This window comes from Balaenoptera ricei, chromosome 12 (genome assembly GCF_028023285.1).
Source record: "Balaenoptera ricei isolate mBalRic1 chromosome 12, mBalRic1.hap2, whole genome shotgun sequence".
Taxonomy (NCBI): domain Eukaryota; kingdom Metazoa; phylum Chordata; class Mammalia; order Artiodactyla; family Balaenopteridae; genus Balaenoptera; species Balaenoptera ricei.
In genome coordinates this window covers 62,380,496-62,404,267 of record NC_082650.1, presented here as the reverse complement: position 1 = coordinate 62,404,267, position 23,772 = coordinate 62,380,496, and the positions used below count along the sequence as shown (strand labels likewise).

Sequence of the window (23,772 nt, the reverse complement as noted above, 5' to 3'; positions counted from 1 at the left end):
TTTCTGAATTTTCTTTCAGCAAGCCAAATGTTAAACAGATTTACAAAAACATGAAACAATGCCACTCTTCTCACTAATTTTTTTGTTCTAGAAGACCAGATAATTTTACCACAAATATGTATGTTAACAGGCATGTACTGCAGTCATTTTCAATAATTATTTTATTTCTGTTTTAATTTTTAACATGGTAAATATTGTTATATAGAACCCACATACAAAGCTCTTTGGGAGATCCTCAAAGTGTTTAAGACCACAAAATTTTCCTGAGACTAAAAAGTGAGAACCTCTAGGTTACTAGAAGGAGCTCCTTCCTCTATGTAGTAGGAAAGCAAAACCAAAAACAAATGTTTTCTCTTTCATCCTCCTTTGGGCAGCTAGTCCCAAGGAACACCTATGATGTCACAATTGGCACCATCTTAGAACACAGACACACACACACACACACACACACACACACACACACACACACAAACGCTCAATAGAATGAGAAGAATCTGACTGATGGCTACACAGATAGACAATATACAGATCTAGAGATGTAGCCCCAAAGTTTGTTTTCTCTCTTCACTTGCATCTGACATTTACTCCAAGTCCAAACCAGAATTACCTTCCCGCAGTTCCCAGCTCCTGAGAAATTAGGATCTCTATCTGATTTTCCTAGCACAATTCCCCAATCAGAGAGATTTCTGACATACTCAATCGGTGACCCTTACATTTCTGATGCCACTGCCCACAGATCTTTTTACATGAGGTTATTTCTCAGAGGTATGGCCTTGCTCTGGAATGACAAATATATTTCATAGCAAGTGCCAACTCTGATATATTGTCAGCAGTTGGCTGGAACATTGTTTGAGAAGAAATCTGAGGCATTTCCAGGCTTAGCAAGACAAATGCCATCATTGATTAGTGGTCTGCCCTGGGTGCTAGAAGGAAGTGTTAGCTTGTGTGCTGTGTATTTGCTGACCCTATAAAATTGATTAGAATCACTGTTGTCAAGCACATGTAGAGCAAGACAATAAATGTTTAGTCCATGTAAAAATTATGCAGAAATATAGTTACTATGGTAAGTAATAACAGATATCAGCAATATCTCCCTCATAAACAAACTCGATCTGCTTAAAATATAAGCATATATTTTAAGATTCAGAGAAACAAATTCAATTAAAAGAGCATAAGAATTGTCTTAAAGTTTTGCATTCACATAGCCTGTATATCTATATATCTGAAGACATTTTTACCTTTCACATGAACTAGGATAGATGCCAATTACCCTTGATTTTGGCACTTTAGGAGCTTGGCCAGAACTTACTTTCAGAAACAATCTCCTCGGAATGGAATTTAGGAAGGTGAATTTTAGGGATGCCAGCTGTGGCTCTTGACAACTTCCAGATGTTGTCACTGCTGCCACTATAGTGTGGCATCTGCTGCAAGTCCTATTTCTTTACAACATGTCATCTTGTTGGTGTAATTAATAATTAACGCATAGAGAAAGAAGAAGAGAAGGAAGAAATTGAGAGAGGAGAAGAAGCAAGAGAGAAAGAAGAAAGAAAAGAGAGAAAGACAAATACTGTATGGTATCACTTATATGTGGAACATAAAAAACAAAAAAAAAATTTTTTTTAACTCATAGATACAGATACCAAACAGATCAGTAGTTGCCAGAGGTGAAGTGTTGGGAGTGGGTGAAATGGGTGAAAGTGGTCAAAAGGTACAAAAGAAGAAAAAAAAGAAGGAGGAGAAGGAGAAGAAGGAAAGGAGGAGAAGAAGAATGACACAGTTGTTCCTGGAGTTTGAGCCAGTCTAACTTTTCCCTTGCTTGACAGGAAGCACAGATACTATGTATTTCTTTAAAATGTGTTCCTATGACTATTAACTCTACCTACCACTGCCTTAGCACTGATACGAGTTGGCAATATATCCCTTTAAATCATACTTTGTTGGTGAAACAGAAGAATTTACAACTCCTTTGAGAGCAAAGCCCAAGCCCTGACAAGAGAACTAATTTCCTTTGCGAATTTGCCTTTTTGTCATTTTGCCTGGGAGTTACACTGTGGAGAAGTGTATGCTGCAAAGAAAGTGATGCCTGGAGCTAATAAATCTGGCTCTAAATACAGCATTGTGAAGGAATTGGGGGGGAAAAGCAAAACCAGAAAAGAGTAATATAGTATTTGTTCCCTTGGAAACAAAAGAATACTTAGTGCTTTTGGAATAAATATATATATTTGCAGCACAATTTTCACAGAAGTGTGGCTCTAAAATGAAATTCTGCCAATATAATCACAAATGACACTAGTGAGGCATAAATAGGGGGCATAAATATACAGAGAATTTTATAGTTTACAAAATATTGACATGCATTTGACTCCATAAGTCAGACTACAAAGATTATGTACCAAAGATAAAGTGATGGGAACCAGAATCGATGCTGGTTATTGCTTTACTGATGAAGGCAAAAGGTCAGAATGAGCAGAAACTTGCTCCCTCACCTCTCAACAAAACCTACAAATAACAAAAGGGAGTTTAAAACCTGATTTTGGAATAATAAGGAAAAGAAAAATATACGAAAGCATGACATATTCTAAGATAAATCATTAAATAAATGGCTTTGCAGGATTTAAATTTTAAAAAATGATGATCAGTAGAAAACAGTACGAGTTCCTTAAGAGTAAATCTGGAAAAATTTACTCCTCCTAAGATTAATAAATTTGAATTATGAAATTCTATAAACAAAGTGGCATTCCGTGATCTTCCCCTTAAACAAAAGAAGTATGGCATTTAAGACAATCATACCCAAAGGCATTTGTTAACTCTCTTTTATAAAATAAATGAACCACACTGTTAGATGTTCCCTCTGACTCTAAAATTTTAGAATCTAGGGTCCTATTGTATGAGTGTCATCAGTCATCACAGGTATATGTCCTTGATTCTCTCTTAATCAATTTTGTTATTAAGTTGAATAAAGACTTAATCATATTTATCAAATTTATAGATGACAAGTGATGGCAGAAATAACAATGTTGAATGACACAGATAATTTTTGAAATAGCCTTAACCATTTAGAACAATTTGTTCTTCTTGGTATCCCCAGGGCATACTACAAAGCCTGGCATATAGTAGACCTCAAACACTATTTGTTGAAAGAATTAATGAATGAATGGGTCAAAAATAACAAGGCAAAAGTTATCAAATAAAATTAATTTGTTCAGGTACAGAATAGACTAAACCTGGTTTGATAGCAATTTAGATGAATACCAGTCAGATACAGTTCATTACCAGCTCAATTTAAGCCAAGAGTCCAATTAACAGAAGTATAATATCTAGGGAAATTAATCTCACTGTCATCACTCTAGTCAGACTATGTGTAAAATACTAAATTCCTTCTGGGCATCACTTTCTAAAGTTGACATTGGCAAACTAGAATTTAACAAGAGAGGGTAGCCAGGATATTCAGAAGTCTGGAAATCTCGTCATGAGATATAATTGAAGTATCTGAGATGTTTAACTTGGAAAAAGAAAACAGGAGGAACATGCTTTGAATATCTGGAGAGTTGTCATGGGAAAGATATATCAGAGTCATCCTGTCAATCACCCAAGGAAAGAATATGGAAGCTACAGAGAAACAGATCTTGCTTTAGTATAAGGAAGGAATTTCTAACAGATCTGTCCCAAACTGAATTAATCTACCCTGCAAAGAAGGGAACACTTCATCACTTCAAATGTTCAAGCAAAAAGTACATAATCTACCAGAGACTCACAAATTATTACCGTGGATGGATATTAGCATGGATGATCTGAAGAGCCTTTCCTGCCCTGATATCCTCTGATTCTGTGACCCCTGAGTGATTTGCTGCCTACCTCTTCAACATTATCACAATCTCTCTTTTCATTGACTTATCTTCTTTTCATTTAATATCTGATAAGTTCTCTTTGTTCTTTCTCCCATCATTCTCATTTGCTTATGAAGTAGTCCTACAATCTGACTTTGATTGCAACCACTGAAGGGAAAAAAAGTGGCCTCTGAAAAGTCACAACCTCTTTACCTTAAAAGCCAACAGGGTTGCATTTATTTACATTCCCTTTGATCATGCAGAGGTATTGTTAACTGTTCGATCCCCTATACCTTCTCGCTTCCCTTATTTCTATCTCTTCAATTTCATCTTCTTGCTTACTGACCTTTTCTCTCTTCTTCCACCCATGAATCACAGTAGTTTCCTAAGGCATTGATGCTTTCTATGTACAAGATTATACTGCCATTTTTGATGATGAGGTTAAGGTAACTGTTATATCCCTAACTACAATAAGATAATGTCAGCTATGTAATTAACACTGTCTATGTCTTTGTAATTTCTCTACAACAACAAATAATGAATACTGACTTGCTTGAAAGTACCCGTTTTGCAGTTGTTTAGTTTTATTTTGCTGGTTAAGTTGGAGAAAGTTTATCTTGGAGGAATTTTACAGGATCACAGCTCATATCAAATCAGTGAAACCATCAATCCACATTACAGATACTAGAATATTTCATTAGCCTTTGAAATTAAGATGACTCTAAGGATGGTGTCACAATCATGTACCTAGTGTAGCTGAGAAAACCTTGACTCCTTCCCACATAATGTACATGTCAAAATCCAACTTAAGTTTGTAGACACAAATTTTTAGAAAATATTCTAGAAAATTGAAGCTCTATGTTTCAAGTCTACACAAAGATTGTTCTTAAAAGGAATCTCTCATCTCTTATTCAGTAGCCACTAGTGCCTACCCTTATTCTATCAGGTAATGTATCAGATGTTGGCTAACACTGAAATAGTCCCTATTCAAATTTTTATACCCCATTCAAAATAACTGAAACTGTAGTTGGGATATATGGTTGCTAGGTGGAGGTGGTTGCTTTGAGTCTCATGAGCTCAGAGTCTGAACAAATCTGTGCCCTTATCAAAGGTCTAAACCAGAGCTGTCCAACAGAACTTTTGGTGAAGATAAAATTGGTTTTCTATACTGTCCCATAAGATAGCCATGAGCCACATGTGGCTATTGAGTGGCTTTTGTGACTAAAGAACTGACAATAAATGATACATATATTTTCAAAGACTTTATTTTTTAGAGCAGTTTTAGCTTCACAGCAAAACTGTGAAGAAGGTGCAGAAAGTCCCCATATACCCCGTTCCCCCACATACGTACAGCCTCTCCATTATCAACATCCCCCACCAGAGGGGTACATTTGTTACAACGGATACACTTACATTAACACGTCAGAATCACCCAAAGTCCATAGTTACATAATGGCTCACTCTTGGTGTTGTACATTCTACTGATGTGAACAAATGTATAATGACAAGTATCCATCATTATAGTATCATACAGAGCATTCTCACTGCCCTAAAAAGCCTCTGTGTTTCACCTATTCATCCCTCTTCCCTTCCCAAACACTGGTAACCACTGATCTTTTTACTGCCTTCATAGTTTTGCTTTTCCCATAATGTCATGTAGTTGGAATCATACAGTATGTAAACTTGTCAGATTGACTCCTTTCACTTAGTAATATGCGTTTGTTTTCTCCATGTCTTTTCATGACTTGATAACTCATTTCATTTTGGTGCTGAATAATATTCCATTGTCTGGATTTACCACAGTTCATTTATCCATTCATCCTTTGAAAGAAATCTTAGTTGCTTCCAAGTTTGGGCAATTATGAATAAAGATGCTATAAACATCTGTCTGCAGGTTTTATGCGGACATAATTTTTCAGCTCCTTTGGGTAAATACCAAGGAGTGTGATTGCTGAATCATGTTAAGAGTATGTTTAGTTTTGTAAGAAAGTGACAAACTGTCTCCAAGACAGCTGTACCAATTTGCATTCCCATCAACGAATGAGGATTCCTGTTGCTCCACATCCTAGCCAGCATTTGGTGTTGTCAGCATTCCAGATTTTGGCCATACTGATAGGTGTGTAGTGGTATCTTGCTGTTTAAATTTACATTTCTTTGATGACATATGATATGAAGCAACTTTTCATATGCTGCTTTGCCATCTGTATATCTACTTTGGTGAGGTGTCTGTTAAGGTCTTTGGTCCATTTTTCTATCTGGTTGTTTATTTTCTTATTGTTGAATGTTAAGACTTCTTTCTATCTTTTGGAAAATAGTCTTTTATCATATGTGTCTTTTGCAAATGTTTACTCCCATCCTGTGGCTTGCCTTCTGTTCTCTTGACATGGACTTTTGCAGAGCAGTTTTTAATTTTAATGAAGTCCAGCTTATCAATTATTTCTTTTATGCATTGTGCCTTTGGTGTTTTATCTCAAAAGTTATTGACATGCCAGAAGTCATCTAAATTTTCTCCTGTTATCTCCTAGGAGTTTTATAGTTGCATTCTACATTTAGGTCTGTGATCCATTTTCACTTAATTTTTATGAAGAGTGTAAAGTCTATGTCCAGATTCCTTTTTTTTGCATGTGAATGTCTAGTTGTTCCAGTACTATTTGTTGAAAAGACTATATTTGCTCCATTGTATTACATTTTGTTCCTTTGTGGAAGATTAGCTGACTATACTTACATCGGTTTATTTCTGGGATCTCTATTCTGTTTCATTGATCTGTTTGTCTATTCTTTCACCAATACCACACTGTCTTGATTACTGTGGCTTTGTAATAAGTCTTAAATTCAGGTAGTGTCAGTCCTTCAAATTTGTTCTTCTCCTTCAATACCATGTTGACTATTCTGGGTCTTTTGACTCGCCATATAAACTTCAGAAACAGCTTATTGATACCCACAAGGTTACTTGCTGGGATTTTGATTGGGATTGCATTGCATCTATAGATCAAGTTGGGAAGAATTGACATCTTGATGATATTGAGTGTTCCTATCCATGAATATGGACTATCTCTCCCTTTATTTAGTTCTTCTTTGATTTCATTCATTAGAATTTGTAGTTTTCCTCACGTAGATCTTATACATATTTTGTTAGATTTATACCTAAGTATTTCATTTGGGGGCTCGCTAATGAAAATGATATTGTGTTTTCAATTTCAAGTTCCACTTGTTCATTGCTGGTATAATCTTAATTTTAATTAACTTAAATTTAAATAGCTTCATCTGTCTGGTGGCTATCCTTTTAGTCAGCACAAGCCATCTCTACAAAGTACAATCATGATTTCTTCCTTTTTAGGAATTATTCCCTTTTTAGGAATAAATGTAAATGTTACTACTGTACCAAAATGTAGTGCTGCACCAAACCATTTACATTGACTTACTCATTTAACATTTATGGAATATACCAGGCACTATGTACCAGTTGTCATCCTAAATGCTAAAGAGCATTTAGGAGCTCACTGAAGAGCTCAGACTACTGAGAGATGTAGTGAGTGAAAATTACAGTATAATTTTGCTTGCTGCTAGAGACATCTGAATAGAGAATTGTGGGGACACAGCATATGAAACAATTGCAGGAATTTTAAAAGTTTCATTGAAGAGTTTTATTTAAGCTGGGACATCATGGAAGAGTAAGTTAAAAAATAAATGTGGGTAGAGGAGAGTGAAGAAGAGGACATGCATTCCAGAAAAGACATGAAGTCCTGAAAAGGCTTGGTGTATCTAGGACACAGTGTGCTACTCCACATGTGGTATGCAGCCGCAGAGGATGCTGCTGGAAAGTAGACTCCATGCTGATCGTGAGTCTTACATGATCAGTAAGAAGTCTGGATATCAAGTAGTCACATAGTACATTATACTTCTCCTATTGTTATAAATTTCATACTTTATATTAAATGGCTTTTTAAAAATCTGCTTCCTTAGATTTTCAAGTTGTTTATGGCAAGATCACGTCTGCCTTATCCACCACTGTACTCCATGGCATCTGATAATCAATAAGTATTTGCTACATGAATGAATGTTTCTGCTTGTCCTGAAACTTGATGCCCTTTGGGACCACATCACCTCCTCTATTCCAAGTTACCTCTTTAACGTCCGGTGTTCCACCTCTCAGTTTGCAACCACATTGCCCAACAGTTTGCCTGTTTGGTGGCAGTACTTAGTGACAGGTTTTATTACTGTTTTCTGCATTTTACATAAAGCTGGGAACTTTACTAGACAAGAACATTTGTGGCACTGGCTTTGAGTGACCCAGAATGAGATACTGAGATGGGAAAGTAACTGAAATAACTCCCCTTCACCAACTCTATAGGGCATATAGTTAAAAGGAATTATATATGTATAGTATATACATTTTTTAAAAATGAAGAGTAGGTATAAAAGTTAAACGGATCAAGAAAGGTACTCCAGAGTAACTATCTACTTTTTACTGATTTCAATGTAGGGGAAAGCAAAACAAACGTGCTCCTTGTTTCTTCCATTCCATCCAGAGCCATTTAGCCATCCATATACATTTACTACCTTATGTTTATATTTCTTCATTATTTGATGGAGCTAATCCTCCCAGTAAGAGAAATCGGAAAGGCTCTAGATTACATGAAAGCAGTTCCCAACATTTATGGTACCCAAATTATTCATATTTGTGCAAAAAAAAAAAAAAGTAATTATCCAACAGGTTCAAAGCTTTGAGCCCAAGTAAAAATAAGCATGATTCCCTATACAAACGGGATTGCCCTTCGTTAACAGCTAGAGAAGAGGGGATACTAACTGCAGGCCCGGGCACATCTCCTCCCCGCCCCCACTCCCCCCCCCCCCCCCGCCCCCGTCCCAAAAATAAACCAAAGGGAGGGCAGAAAACAAAAAGAAGAGTAGTTAATTTGATTATCACTGCTCCAAAACATTAGGGATAATGCAAACAAAGACCGAAAGTAACACTTTATTAACTTGGCTTTCCTGCAACCCATCCGCGGCCGAGGAGACACCTCGCAGCCTAGCTCTCAGAAGTCCCCGCCGGGCTCCCATAGCCGAGGACAAACCTCCCGCGCGGGGTGGGCGGGGCTGCGGCTCTTCGGGCCCCGCCCACGCCTGCGCCGGCCGCACGCGTTTCGTAGCTGCGTCGGGGAGGAGTCTCTTGTCCCTTTGCGCGGCCCGTTCCGCCTCGGCTCCCGTGGCTTTTCGGCTGACGTGTCTGCTGTTGGTCGGCTGCTTGGCGAGTAGGGCCGAGATGGCGGACGCTTGGGAAGAGATTAGGCGGTTGGCGGCTGACTTCCAGCGGGCGCAGTTCGCAGAGGCCACGCAGAGGTGCCTGACCCTCCCTCTCCATTATGGAGTCCAAAATAGCCCCTGGGCGGCCACGCCAAGACCTGAGGCCGCAAACCCCAGGCCTTGGACCCCGGGCCTTCCCAGCCGCTGTCAGCGTTCCCGCCCCCTCCCCCGCTCCCAGTGCCTAGATTGCGGCTGCCAGTATAATTCTCGGCGGGGGGAGACCGAGAACATCCCCCCACCCTTTAAGCCCCAGCCAGGTGCAGGCGCAGCCTCCCCCCACGACAGCTGGGGCTGGTGACTTGGAGCTGTCTTAAGAACGTCCCTCTGACCCTTACTTAACCGTCAGCAAGTCATTGCCCGTTATACACTGCCTGACTTAGAGCTTGAAAGGAGACGCTAACCCCGAAGTACAGTACTTTGCAAATACTATGTTGACTCCTTAAACATTTTGCCTTTTTATTCTCCAGAACAGGTGTGCTAGGCCAGAGCCAGGGTCTCATCTGTCATTTTTAGGGACTCCGGACACTGATATTTCCTACAAACCCACTAACCTTTGTGGGGGGGGGGTGTCCTGAAAAGCACCCTAACTCTGCTTTTTACCATTACCGAGCACGTAAAAAGCTAGTAGAACCCTTTTTTATCTGTTGACTCTTCCTTGTCTTGTTCCCTGGGGCTGAAGACTTTAATCCCTTGATGCTGTGTTTTGTATCAGTGCGAGCAAAATAGGACGCTTAACGTGTTTTCCTATCTTCTGCCTACTGATGGGTTGTATGAATGAGGCAATAATGCATTCAATAAAAGAAAATTTGGGGGTTTTTTTTAACTGAAGCTAAAGTGAAAATTGAAATAAAAGTAGGGCAGTTTTTTCCCTTATGTAAATTACATGTCCTCATTTTTCAGATTTGAAGATTAGAAGCAGGCCTAGAAGAGAGAGCAAACTTGAAATCTGTAATAGAAAGATTTGTAACAATGAACTACATGATTTAAGTTCATGTAAACCTGTTTACTCCCTAGAACTTTTTTAATTGATTGAATTAGTATTATACTAATAAAAGATACAGATTTTGTAATATAGAACCTAATGACTACCCAAACCTTTTTAAAAGCCCATTTTCATACTTTTCTTAATCATATTATGCCCTGAATGTATCAAATGCATTTTTAAAACTTAACTTTTGTTTCCCTCAGGTTGTCAGAGCGGAATTGCATTGAGATTGTGAATAAATTGATTGCTCAGAAACAGCTAGAAGTAGTTCACACACTTGATGGGAAGGAATATATTACTCCAGCCCAAATTAGTAAAGAAATGAGAGATGAGCTACATGTTCGAGGTGGTAAGTAATTCCTTAGTTTTTTTCTTCTGGTTCTTTGGAAGGGGGGAAAAAACCCTTAAAACTATACATCATAAGTGATTTGGAGGTTATAAGACACCCTTTCAATTGTTAATATGGTAATCAGCCTTAATATTTTTAATAGGTTTAGGTAAACATGATCGTATAATTTAAATGAAGTCAAATATTGTCACTTTAAAAATAGCATTTTTTATTATTTTGGGTTATGTGTTCTGTATGTGAATTAATCAGCTGTTTCTTTTCACAGTTGATGAATTTATTGGGTGACTCAGGGGTGGATACTTAGCTGCCTGTTATCAGGTGATAATTATGAAGAGGGAATAGAGATTTTAAATTATAGAGTGTTGAAAATCAAGGTTGTACTACCATGCTCTTTTTTAAACTTTAAGTATTTTCAAATTAGGAAACAATTTAATGTGCTACATCTGTTTGTAGGAAATGCTATTACAAGCATACAAAAAGTTTTTGTTTCCTTTGTCTTTTTGAAATTTGAACCAATTACTGAGCAAATTTGAACACTATTTGATTAGATTAGATGCATCTGTGAAAACAACTCATTAGATGTCATTACATACACCCTTGGTGTTTGTTTTTTATCTTCCTGCATAGTCCTAATAAAATATTAGCTATAATTTGGAATACTTAACAGATATTCTTTAGCTAATAAGTGGGAACCTACCAGTTTCAAATAATTGAAAAAAGTTTACCTGAATTTAGTTGTTTGTATCTCTTTGGTCACAGTAGATAAAATTGCAAAGGGAGGTAAATAACCCCTGTATATCTGGCCAACCCGTGTATCAGCTGATTCTCTAATTGGCCTGATATGACAAATGGAACTTTGAAAATAAACTATTGTCTGTACCTTAAGTCATGAAAATTTATTCAGCTAATGGTTTGCATTTGAAGACATTAATTACTGCAGCCCTGTGTCCTTTGTAGAAGGAGGACCTTGACGGTCCAAAACATAAATCTTTGGAATTTACAGTTTTTGGCTGGTATGTACTTAACACATAATGTAAAATAAATGAATGTCTTTTCTTTAAAGGTCGAGTAAACATTGTTGATCTGCAACAGGTAAATTTTCAACTTTATAATAGTTTTTACTTTGATTCCTCAAGTGTTTTTTATATCATTAATTTTTTCAATGCCCTAAGTATTCACTTGGTACTGGTATCGTGTTTTGTGTTTGTGAAGAAATAACATAACCCTCACTGACATATTGAATCAGTTTAATAAGTTCTTCTTTCTCAGTTGACTTGCTTATTCTTTATTCTTTACGAAATAAACTCATAATTGTCATTTCATGTAATTACAAAATTTATGTAATTTTGGGAGAAAAATCACCAGTTTCATGTTTATTTGTTTTTAATATGTGGAAGTAAAAGAAATAGAGAAGATATTTTTAGAAAATACAGGTGTACATGTCATCAGTAAGGTACACTACAGTATATACAAGAAACTGGCAAATTTTGTGTGAAATGGTACAACTTCTTTTTTTTTAATTTTTATTTTATACTGGAGTATAGTTGATTTATAGTTCTTTTTCAGATTCTTTTCCTGTATAGGTTATTACAGAATATTGAGTACCATTCCCTGTGCTATGCAGTAGGTCCTTGTTGATTATCTATGTATAGTAATGTGTATATGTTAATCCCAAACTCCTAATTTATCCCTCCTCCTGACCTTTCCCCTTTGGTAACCATAAGTTTGTTTTCAAAGGCTCTGAGTCTGTTTCTGTTTTGTAAATAACTTCATTTGTATCATTTTTTTTTTTAGATTCCTCATATAAGTGATATCATACGATAATTGACTTTCTCTGTCTGACATACTCCACTTAATGTGATAATCTCTAGGTCCGTCCATGTTGCTGCAGATGGCATTATTTCATTCTTTTTTATGGCTGAGTACTATTCCATTGTACATATGTAGCACATCTTTATCCATTCCTCTGTTGATGGACATTTAGGTTGCTTCCAACCTAATTGGAAGCAATTTACCTATTGTAAATAGCGCTGCAATGAACATTGCCGTGCATGTATCTTTTTGAAGTATAGTATTCTCCGGATGTATGCCTAGGAGTGGGATTGCTGGATCATATGGCAACTCTATTTTTAGTTTTTTAAGGAACCTCCGTACGGTTCTCCATAGTGGTTGTACCAATATACATTCCCACCAACAGTGTAGGAGGGTTCCCTTTTCTCCGTAGCCTCTCCAGCATATATTGTTTGTAGACTTCTTGATGATGGCCATTCTGACCAGTGTTAGGTGATACCTGATTGTAGTTTTGATTTGCATTCTCTAATAATTAGTGATGTTGAGCATATTTTCATGTTGTTTTGGCCATCTGTATGTTGATGGAGAAATGTCTGTTTAGATCTTCTGTGCATTTTTTGATTGGATTGTTTTTTTGATACTGAGTTACATGAGCTGTTTGTATATTTTGGAGATTAATCCCTTGTCACCCACTTCATTTGCAAATATTTTCTCCCAGTCTGTGGATTGCCTTTTCGTTTTGTTTATGGTTTCCTTTGCTGTGCAAAACTTTTAAGTTTAGTTAGGTGCCATATGTTTATTTTTGCTTTTATTTTCATTACTCTAGGAGGTGGATCCATAAAGATATTGCTGGGAGGGAGACACAAGAGGGAGGGGATATGGGGATATATGTATATATATAGCTGATTCACTTTGTTATACAGCAGAAACTAACACAACATTGTAAAGCAATTATACTCCAATAAAGATGTTAAAAAAAAATATTGCTGCGATTTATGTCAGAGTGTTCTGCCTATGTTTTCCTCTAAGAGTTTTATAGTATCCAGTCTTACATTGAGGTCTTTAATCCATTTTGTGTTTATTTTTGTGTATGATGTTAGAGAGTGTTCTAATTTCATTCTTTTACATGTAGCTGTCCAGTTTTCCCAGCACCACTTACTGAAGAGACAGTCTTTTCTCCATTGTATATTCCTGCCTCCTTTGTCATAAATGAATTGACCATAAGTATGTGGGTTTATTTCTCGGCTTTCTGTCCTATTCCGTTGATCTATATTTGTTTTTGTGCCAGTGCCATACTGTTTTTTTTTTTTTTTTCCAATCAGTCATCAGTTTTATACACATCACTGTATACATGTCAATCCCAATCGCCGAATTCAGCACACCACCATTCCCACCCCACTGCAGTTTTCCCCCCTTGGTGTCCATACGTTTCTTCTCTACATCTGTGTCTCAACTTCTGCCCTGCAAACCGGTTCATCTGTACCGTTTTTCTAGGTTCCAAATACATGCGTTAATATACGACATTTGTTTTTCTCTTTCTGACTTACTTCACTCTGTATGACAGTGTCTAGATCCATCCACGTCTCAACAGATGACTCATTTTCGTTCCTTTTTATGGCTGAGTAATATTCCATTGTATATATGTACAACAACTTCTTTAACCATTCGTCTGTCGATGGGCATTTAGGTTGCTTCCATGACCTGGCTATCGTAAATAGTGCTGCAATGAACATTGGGGTGCATGTGTATTTTTGAATTACGGTTTTCTCTGGGTATATGCCCAGAAGTGGGATTGCTGGGTCATATGGTAATTCTATTTTTAGTTTTTTAAGGAACCTCCATGTTGTTCTCCATAGTGACTGTATCAATTTACATTCCCACCAACAGTGCAAGAGGGTTCCCTTTTCTCCACACCCTCTCCAGCATTTGTTGTTTGTAGATTTGCTGATGATGCCCATTCTAACTGGTGTGAGGTGATACCTCATGGTACTTTTGATTTGCATTTCTCTAATAATTAGTGATGTTGAGCATCTTTTCATGTGCTTCTTGGCCATCTGTATGTCTTCTTTGGAGAAATGTATATTTAGATCTTCTGCCCGTTTTTGGATTGGGTTGTTTGTTTCTTTAATATTGAGCTGAATGAGCTGTTTATATATTTTGGAGATTAATCCTTTGTCCGTTGATTCGTTTGCAAATATTTTCTCCCATTCTGAGGGTTGTCTTTTGGTCTTGTTTATGGTTTCCTTTGCTGTGCAAAAGCTTTTAAGTTTCATTAGGTCCCATTTGTTTATTTGTGTTCTTATTTCCATTACTCTAGGAGGTGGATCAAAAAAGATTTTGCTGTGATGTCAAAGAGTGTTCTTCCTATGTTTTCCTCTAAGAGTTTTACAGTGTCCGATCTTACATTTAGGTCTCAAATCCATTTTGAGTTTATTTTTGTGTATGGTGTTAGAGAGTATTCTAATTTCATTCTTTTACATGTAGCTGTCCAGTTTTCCCAGCACCACTTATTGAAGAGACTGTCTTTTCTCCATTGTATATCTTTGCCTCCTTTGTCATAGATTAGTTGACCATAGGTGTGTGGGTTTATCTCTGGGCTTTCTGTCTTGTTCCATTGATCTATGTTTCTGTTTTTGTGCCAGTACCATATTGTCTTGATTACTGTAGCTTTGTAGTATATAGTCTTTAGTCAGGGAGTCTGATTCCTCCAGCTCCGTTTTTTTCCCTCAAGACTGCTTTGGCTATTCGGGGTCTTTTGTGTCTCCATACAAATTTTAAGATTATTTGTTCTAGTTCCATAAAAAATGCCATTGGTAATTTGATAGGGATTGCATTGAATCTGTAGATTGCTTTGGGTAGTATAGTCATTTTCACAATATTGATTCTTCCAGTCCAAGAACATGGTATATCTCTCCATCTGTTGGTATCATCTTTAATTTCTTTCATCAGTGTCTTATAGTTTTCTGCATACAGGTCTTTTGTCTCCCTAGGTAGGTTTATTCCTAGGTATTTTATTTTTTGTCGCAATGGTAAATGGGAGTGTTTCCATAATTTCTCTTTCAGATTTTTCGTCATTAGTGTATGGGAATGCAAGAGATTTCTGTGCATTAATCTTGTATCCTGCAACTTTACCAGATTCATTGATTAGCTCTAGTAGTTTTCTGGTGGCATTTTTAGGATTCTCTATGTATAGTATCATGTCATCCGCAAACAGTGACAGTTTTACTTCTTCTTTTCCAATTTGTATTCCTTTTATTTCTTTTTCTTCTCTGATTGCCATGACTAGGACTTCCAAAACTATGTTGAATAATAGTGGTGAGAGTGGACATCCTTGTCTCGTTCCTGATCTTAGAGGAAATGCTTTCGGTTTTTCACTGTTGAGAATGATGTTTGCTGTGGGTTTGTCATATATGGCCTTTATTATGTTGAGGTAAGTTCCCTCTATGCCCACTTTCTGGAGAGTTTTTATCATAAATGCGTGTTGAATTTTGTCAAAAGCTTTTTCTGCATTTATTGAGATGATCATATGGTTTTTATTCTTCAATTTGTTAATATGGTGTATCACATTGATTGATTTGCGTATACTGAAGAATCCTTGCATCCCTGGGATAAATCCCACTTGATCGTGGTGTATGATCCTTTTAATGTGTTGTTGGATTCTGTTTGCTAGTATTTTGTTTAGGATTTTTGCATCTGTATTCATCATTGATATTGGTCTGTAATTTTCTTTTTTTGTAGTATCTTTGTCTGGTTTTGGTATCAGGGTGATGGTAGCCTCATAGAATGAGTTTGGGAGCGTTCCTTCCTCTGCAATTTTTTGGAAGAGTTTGAGAAGGATGGGTGTTAGCTCTTCTCTAAATGTTTGATAGAATTCACCTGTGAAGCCATCTGGTCCTGGGCTTTTGTTTGTTGGAAGATTTTTAATCACAGTTTCAATTTCATTACTTGTGATTGGTCTGTTCATATTTTCTGTTTCTTCCTGGTTCAGTCTTGGAAGGTTATACCTTTCTAAGAATTTGTCCATTTCTTCCAGGTTGTCCATTTTATTGGCATAGAGTTGCTTGTAGTAGTCTCTTAGGATGCTTTGTATTTCTGCGGTGTCTGTTGTAACTTCTTTTTTATTTCTGATTTTATTGATTTGAGTCCTCTCCCTCTTTTTATTGATGAGTCTGGCTAATGGCTTATCAATTTTGTTTATCTTCTCAGAGAACCAGCTTTTAGTTTTATTGATCTTTGCTATTGTTTTCTTTGTTTCTATTTCATTTATTTCTGCTCTGATCTTTATGATTTCTTTCCTTCTGCTAACTTTGGGTTTTGTTTGTTCTTCTATCTCTAGTTCCTTTAGGTGTAAGGTTGGATTGTTTACTTGAGATTTTTCTTGTTTCTTGAGGTAGGCTTGTATAACTATAAACTTCTCTCATAGAACTGCTTTTGCTGCATCCCATAGGTTTTGGATCGTCATGTTTTCATTGTCATTTGTCTCTAGGTATTTTTTGATTTCCTCTTTGATTTCTTAAGTGATCTCTTGGTTATTTAGTAACGTATTGTTTAGCCTCCAAGTGTTTGTGGTTTTTACGTTTTTATCCCTGTAATTCATTTCTAATCTCATAGCGTTGTGGTCAGAAAAGATGCTTGATATGATTTCAATTTTCTTAAATTTACTGAGGCTTGATTTGTGACCCAAGATGTGATCTATCCTGGAGAATGTTCCGTGTGCACTTGAGAAGAAAGTGTAATCTTCTGTTTTTGGGTGGAATGTCCTATAAATATCAATTAAATCTATCTGGTCTGTTGTGTCATTTAAAGCTTCTGTTTCCTTATTAATTTTCTGTCTGGATGACCTGTCCATTGGTGTAAGTGAGGTGTTAAAGTCCCCCACTATTATTGGGTTACTGTCGATTTCCTCTTTTATAGCTGTTAGCAGTTGCCTTATGTATTGAGGTGCTCCTATGTTGGGTGCATATATATTTATGATTGTTATATCTTCTTCTTGGATTGATCCCTTGATCATTATGTAGTGTCCTTCCTTGTTTCTTGTAACATTCTTTATTTTAAATTCTATTTTATCTGATATGAGTATAGCTACTCCAGCTTTCTTTTGATTTCCATTTGCATGGAATATCTTTTTCCATCCCCTCACTTTCAGTCTGTATGTGTACCTAGGTCTGAAGTGGGTCTCTTGTAGACAGCATATATATGGGTCTTGTTTTTGTATCCATTCAGCCAGCCTGTGTCTTTTGGTTGGAGCATTTAATCCATTCACGTTTAAGGTAATTATCGATATGTATGTTCCTATGACCATTTTCTTAATTGTTTTGGGTTTGTTTTTGTAGGTCCTTTTCTTCTCTTGTGTTTCCCACTTAGAGAATTTCCTTGAGCATTTGTTGTAGAGCTTGGTGGTGCTGAATTCTATTAGCTTTTGCTTGGCTGTAAAGCTTTTGATTTCTCCATCAAATCTGAATGAGATCCTTGCAGGGTAGAGTAATCTTGGTTGTAGGTTCTTCCCTTTCATCACTTTAAGTATATCATGCCACTCCTTTCTGGCTTGTAGAGTTTCTGCTGAGAAATCAGCTGTTAATCTTATGGGAGTTCCCTTGTATGTTATTTGTCATTTTTCCCTTGCTGCTTTCAATAATTTTTCTTTGTCTTTCATTTTTGCCAGTTTGATTACTATGTGTCTCGGCGTGTTTCTTCTTGGGTTTATCCTGTATGGGACTCTCTGCGCTTCCTGGACTTGGGTGGCTATTTCCTTTCCCATGTTAGGGAAGTTTTCGACTATAATCTCTTCAGATATTTTCTCGGGTCCTTTCTCTCTCTCTTCTCCTTCTGGGGCCCCCTATAATGCGAATGTTGTTGCATTTTTTTTTTTTTTTTTTTTTTTTTTTTTTTTTTTTTTTTTTAAATTAATTTATTTATTTATGGCTGTGTTGGGTCTTCGTTTCTGTACGAGGGCTTTCTTCTAGTTGTGGCAAGCGGGGGCCACTCTTCATCGCGGTGCGCGGGCCTCTCACTATCGCGGCCTCTCTTGTTGCAGAGCACAGGCTCCAGACGCGCAGGCTCAGTAATTGTGACTCACGGGCCCAGTTGCTCCGCGGCATGTGGGATCTTCCCAGACCAGGGCTCGAACCCGTGTCCCCTGCATTGGCAGGCAGACTCTCAACCACTGCGCCACCAGGGAAGCCCTGTTGTTGCATTTAATGTTGTCCCAGAGGTCTCTTAGGCTGTCTTCATTTCTTTTCATTCTTTTTTCTTTAGTCTGTTCCCACAGCAGTGAATTCCACCATTCTGTCTTCCAGGTCACTTATCCGTTCTTCTGCCTCAGTTATTCTGCTATTGATTCCTTCTAGTGTAGTTTTCATTTCAGTTATTGTATTGTTCATCTCTGTTTGTTTGTTCTTTAATTCTTCTAGGTCTTTGTTAAACATTTCTTGTATCTTCTCAATCTTTGCCTCCATTCTTATTCCAAGGTCCTGGATCATCTTCACTATCATTATTCTGAATTCTTTTTCTGGAAGGTTGCCTATCTCCACTTCATTTAGTTGTTTTTCTGGGGTTTTATCTTGTTCCTTCATCTGGTATATAGCCCTCTGCCTTTTCATCTTGTCTGTCTTTCTGTGAATGTGGTGTTTGTTCTACAGGCTGCAGGATTGTAGTTTTTCTTGCTTCTGCTGTCTGCCCTCTGGTGGTTGAGGCTATCTAAGAGGCTTGATGGGAGGCTCTGTTGGTGGGTATAGCTGACTGTTGCTGTGGTGGTCAGAGCTCAGTAAAACTTTAATCCACTTGACTGTTGATGGGTGGGGCTGGGTTCCCTCCCTGTTGGTTGTTTTGCCTGAGGCAACCCAACACTGGAGCCTACCTGGGCTCCAGTGGTGGGGCTAATGACAGACTCTGGGAGGGCTCACGCCAAGGAGTACTTCCCAGAACTTCTGCTGCCATTGTCCTTGTCCCCATGGTGAAACAGAGCCACCCCTGCCTCTGCAGGAGACCTTCCAACACTAGCAGGTAGGTCTGGTTCAGTCTCCCCTGGGGTCACTCGTCCATCCCCTGGGTCCCAATGCACACACTATTTTGTGTGTGTCCTCCAAGAGTGGGGTCTCTGTTTCCCCCAGTTCTGTCGAAGTCCTGCAATCAATTCCCACTAGGCTTCAAAGTCTGATTCTCTGTGAATTCCTCCTCCCGTTGCTGGACCCCCAGGTTGGGAAGCCTGACATGGGTTGAGAACCTTCACTCCAGTGGGTGGACTTCTGTGGTATAAGTGTTCGCCAGTCTGTGAGTCACCCACCCACCAGTTATGGGATTTGATTTTACTCTGATTGCGCCCTTCCTGTCATCTCATTGTGGCTTCTCCTTTGTCTTTGGATGTGGGGTATCTTTTTTGGTGAGTTTCAGTGTCTTCCTGTCGATGATTGTCCAGCAGCTAGTTGTGATTCTGGTGGTCTCGCAAGAGGGAGTGAGAGCACATCCTTCTACTCCGCCATCTTGGTTCCTCTCTCGCCATACTGTTTTGATGACTGTAACCTGTAGTGTAGTCTGAAGTCAGGGAGCCTGATTCCTCCAGCTCTGTTTTTCTTTCTCTGGATTGCTTTGGCTGTTTGGAGTCTTTTGTATTTCCATACAAATTGTAAAACTTTTTGTTCTAGTTTTGTGAAAAATGCCATTGGTAATTTGATAGGAATTGCATTGAATTTGTAGATTGCCTTGGGTAGTATAGTCATTTTGATGATACTGATTCTTCCAATCCAAGAGCATGATATATATTTCCATCTGTTTGCGTCATCTTTGATTTCTTTCATCAGTATCTTACAGTTTTCAGAGTACGGGCCTTTTGCCTCTTTAGGTGGGTTTATTTCTAGGTATTTTATTCTTTTTGATGCAGTGGTAAATGGGATTGTATCCTTAATTTTTCGTTCTGATCTTTCGTTGTCAGTGTATAGAAAAACAAGAGATTTCTGTATGTTAATTTTGTATCCTGCGACTTTACCAATTTCCTTGATGAGTTTTACTTATCTGGTAGCATCTTTAGGATTTTCTGTGTATAGTGTCATGTCATCCGTGAACAGTGACAGTTTTACTTCCTTTCCAATTTGGATTCCTTTTATTTCTTTTTTTTTCTCTGATTGCCATGGCTAGGACTTCCAAAACTATGTTGAATAAAAGTGGTGAGATTGGACATCCTTATCTTGTTTCTGATCTCAGAGGAAATGCTTTCAGCTTTTCCCCATTGAGTATGATGCTAGGTGTAGGTTTGTCATATATATGGCCTTTATTATGTTGAGGTGTGTTCCCTCGATGCCCAACCTTCTGGAGAGTTTTTATCATAAATGGGTGTTGAATTTTTTCAGAAACTTTTTCTGCATCTATTGAGATTATCATATGGTTTTTGTTCTTCAGTTTTGTGATGTGGTGTATCACACTGATTGATTTGCGCATATTTAAAAATTCTTGCATCCCTGGGATAAATCCCACTTGATTGTGGTGTATGATCCTTCTAATGTGTTGTTGGATTTGTTTGCTAGTATTTTGTTGAGGACTTTTGTGTCTGTTCATCAATGATATTGGCCTGTAATTTTCTTTTTTTGTGATATCTTTGTCTGGTTTTGGTATCAGGGTGAAGGTGGCCTCACAGAATGAGTTTGGGAGTGTTCCTTCCTCTGCAGTTTTTTGGAAGAGTTTCAAAAGGATAGGTGTTGACTCTTCTCTAAATGTTTGATAGAATTTGCCTGTGAAGCCATCTGGTCCTGAACTTCTGCTTGTTGGAAGTTTTTTAATCACAGTCTCAACTTCAGTACTTGTGAGTGGTCTGTTCATATTTTCTGTTTCTTCCTGGTTCAGTCTTGAAAGATTGTACCTTTCCAAAAATTTGTCCATTTCTTCTATGTTGTCCATTTTATTGACATATAGTTGCTTGTAGTAGTCTCTCACGATCCTTCGTATTTCTGTGATGTCTGTTGTAACTTCTCCTTTTTCATTTCTAATTTTATTGATTTGAGCCTTCTCCCTTTTTTTCTTGATGAGTCTAGTTAAAGGCTTATCAATTTTGTTTATCTTTTCAAAGAACCAGGTTTTAGTTTCATTTTCTTTGCTATTGTTTTCTTCGTCTCTATTTCATTTATTTCTGCTTTGATCTTTATGATTTCTTTCCTTCTACTATAGGTTTTGTTTGTCCTTTTTCTGGTTGCTTTAGGTGTAAGGTTAGGTTGTTTATTTGAGATTTTTCTTGTTTCCTGAGGTAAGAATGTATTGCTATAAACTTCCCTCTTAGAACTGCCCTTGCGGTGTCCCATAGGTTTTGGATTGTTGTGTTTTCATTTTCATTTGTCTCTAGGTATTGTTTGATTTCCTCTTTGATTTCTTCAGTGATCCATTGGTTGTTTAGTAACATATTGTTTAGCCTCTATGTGTTTTTGTTTACTATAGGTTTTTTCCTGTAATTGATTTCTAATCTCATAGCATTGTGGTTGGAAAAGATGTGTGATATGATTTCGGTTTTCTTCAATTTACTGAGGCTTGATTTGTGGCCCACGATGTGATCTATCCTGGAGAATGTTCCATGTGCACTTGAGAAGAAAGTGTAATCTGCTGCTTTTGGGTGGCATGTCCTATAGATATCAATTAAGTCCATCGGCTCTAATGTGTCATTTAAGGCCTGTGTTTCCTTATTGATTTTCTGTCTGGATAATCTGTCCATTTATGTAAGTGGGGTGTTAAAGTCCCCCACTTTCATTGTGTTACTGTTGATTTCTCCTTTTATGTCTGTTAGCATTTGCCTTTTATGTTGAGGTGCTCTTGTGTTGTGTGCATATATATTTATAATTGTTGTATTTTCTTTTTAGATTAATCCTGTGATCATTATGTAGTGTCCTCCTGTGTCTCTTATAACAGTCTTTATTTTAAAGTCTCTTTTGTCTCATATGAGTATTGCTACTCCAGCTCTCTTTTGATTTCCATTTGCATGGCATACCTTTTTCCATCCCCTCACTTTCAGTCTCTATGTGTCCGTAGCTCTGAAGTGGGTCTCTTGTAGACAGCATATATATGGGTCTTGTTTTTGTACTCATTCAACCAATCTTTTGGTTGGATCATTTAATCCATTCACATTTAAGGTAATTATTGATATGTATGTTCTTATTGCCATTTTGTTAATTGTTTTGGATTTGTTTTTGTAGGTCTTTTTTCGTCCCTTTCTCTTTTGTTCTCTTGTGATTTGATGACTATCTTTAGTGTTGTATTTGGATTGCTTTCTCTTTTTTGAGTGTGTATCGTAGATTTTTGGTTTGCTGTTACCATGAGGTTTTGATACAGCAGTGTTTATATATACCAGATTGTTTTAAGTTGCTGGTGTTTTAATTTCAAATGCATTTCCAATGTCCTGCATTTGTACTCTCTTTTTCTCAAGATTGCTGGTTTTGATATCATATTTGTGTGTGGATGATTTCCTACCTTTACTGTATGTTTGCCTTTGCTGGTGAGCTTTTCCATTCTTAGTTTTCTTGTTTCTAGTTCTGGATTTCTCTTTCCACCTAGAGAAGTTCCTTTAGCATTGGTTGCAAAGCTGGTCTGGTGAATTTGCTTAGCTTTTGCTTGTCTGTAAAGCTTGATTTCTCCATCGAATCTGAATGAGAGCCTTGCTGGGTAGAGTATTCCTGCTTGTAGGATTTTTCCCTTTCATCACTTTAAATATATTGTGGTACTCCCTTCTGTCTTGCATAGTTTCTGCTGAAAAATCAGCTGATATCCTTATGGGGATTCCGTTGTATGTTATTTGTTTCTTTTCCCTTGTTTCTTTTAATATTTTTTCTTTGTCTTTGATTTTTGTCAGTTTGATAAGTATGTGTCTTGGTTTGTTCCTCCTTGGGTTTATCCTGTAAGGAACTCTGTGCTTCCTGATCTTGAGTGAGTGTTTCCTTTCTTGTGTTAGGGAAGTTTTCGGCTGTTACCGCTTCAAATATTTTCTCATGCCCTTTCTCTCTCTCCTCCTTCTGGGACCCCTATAATGTGAATGTTGGCACATTTAACATTGTCCCAGAGGTGTCTTAGGTTGTCCTCATTTCTTTTCATTCTTTTTTCTTTATTCTGTTCCACGGCAGTGTTTTCCACCAATCTGTCTTCCAGCTCACTTATGTGTTCTTCTGCCTCATTTATTCTGCTGTTGATTCCTTCTAGTGTATTCTTCATCACAGTTATTGTATTGTTCATCTCTGTTTGTTCTTTAAATCTTCTAGCTCTTGTTTAACATTTCTTGTATCTTCTCAGTCTGTGCCTTCATTCTTTTTCCAAGATCTTGGATCATCTTTGCTATCATTATTCTGAACTCGTTTTCAGGCAGATTCCCCATTTCCACTTCACTTAGTTGTCCTTCTGGGGCTTTATCTTATTCCTTTATCTGGAACATATTTCTCTGCCATGTCATTTTATTTAACTTTCTGTGTTTGAGGTTTCCATTCCACAGGCTTCAGGATTGTAGTTCTCCTTGCTTCTGGTGTTTGCCTCCTAGTGGGTGAGGTTGGTTCACGGGC

The 23,772-nt window shown here is 37.5% G+C and overlaps 1 protein-coding gene across 1 annotated transcript in view; it reads left to right on the top strand.

Moving 5' to 3' along the window:
* Window positions 1-9,006: 9,006 nt before the first annotated feature.
* The window catches only part of UFL1 (UFM1 specific ligase 1), a 60,772-nt gene continuing 46,006 nt past the window's right edge, over window positions 9,007-23,772 (top strand). The window contains exons 1-3 of the mRNA XM_059941561.1: window positions 9,007-9,167; window positions 10,320-10,465; window positions 11,529-11,557. Of these exons, the coding sequence (XP_059797544.1) occupies window positions 9,091-9,167; window positions 10,320-10,465; window positions 11,529-11,557 (252 nt within the window). The 5' untranslated portion in view covers window positions 9,007-9,090. The remainder of the gene's footprint in view (window positions 9,168-10,319; window positions 10,466-11,528; window positions 11,558-23,772) is intronic.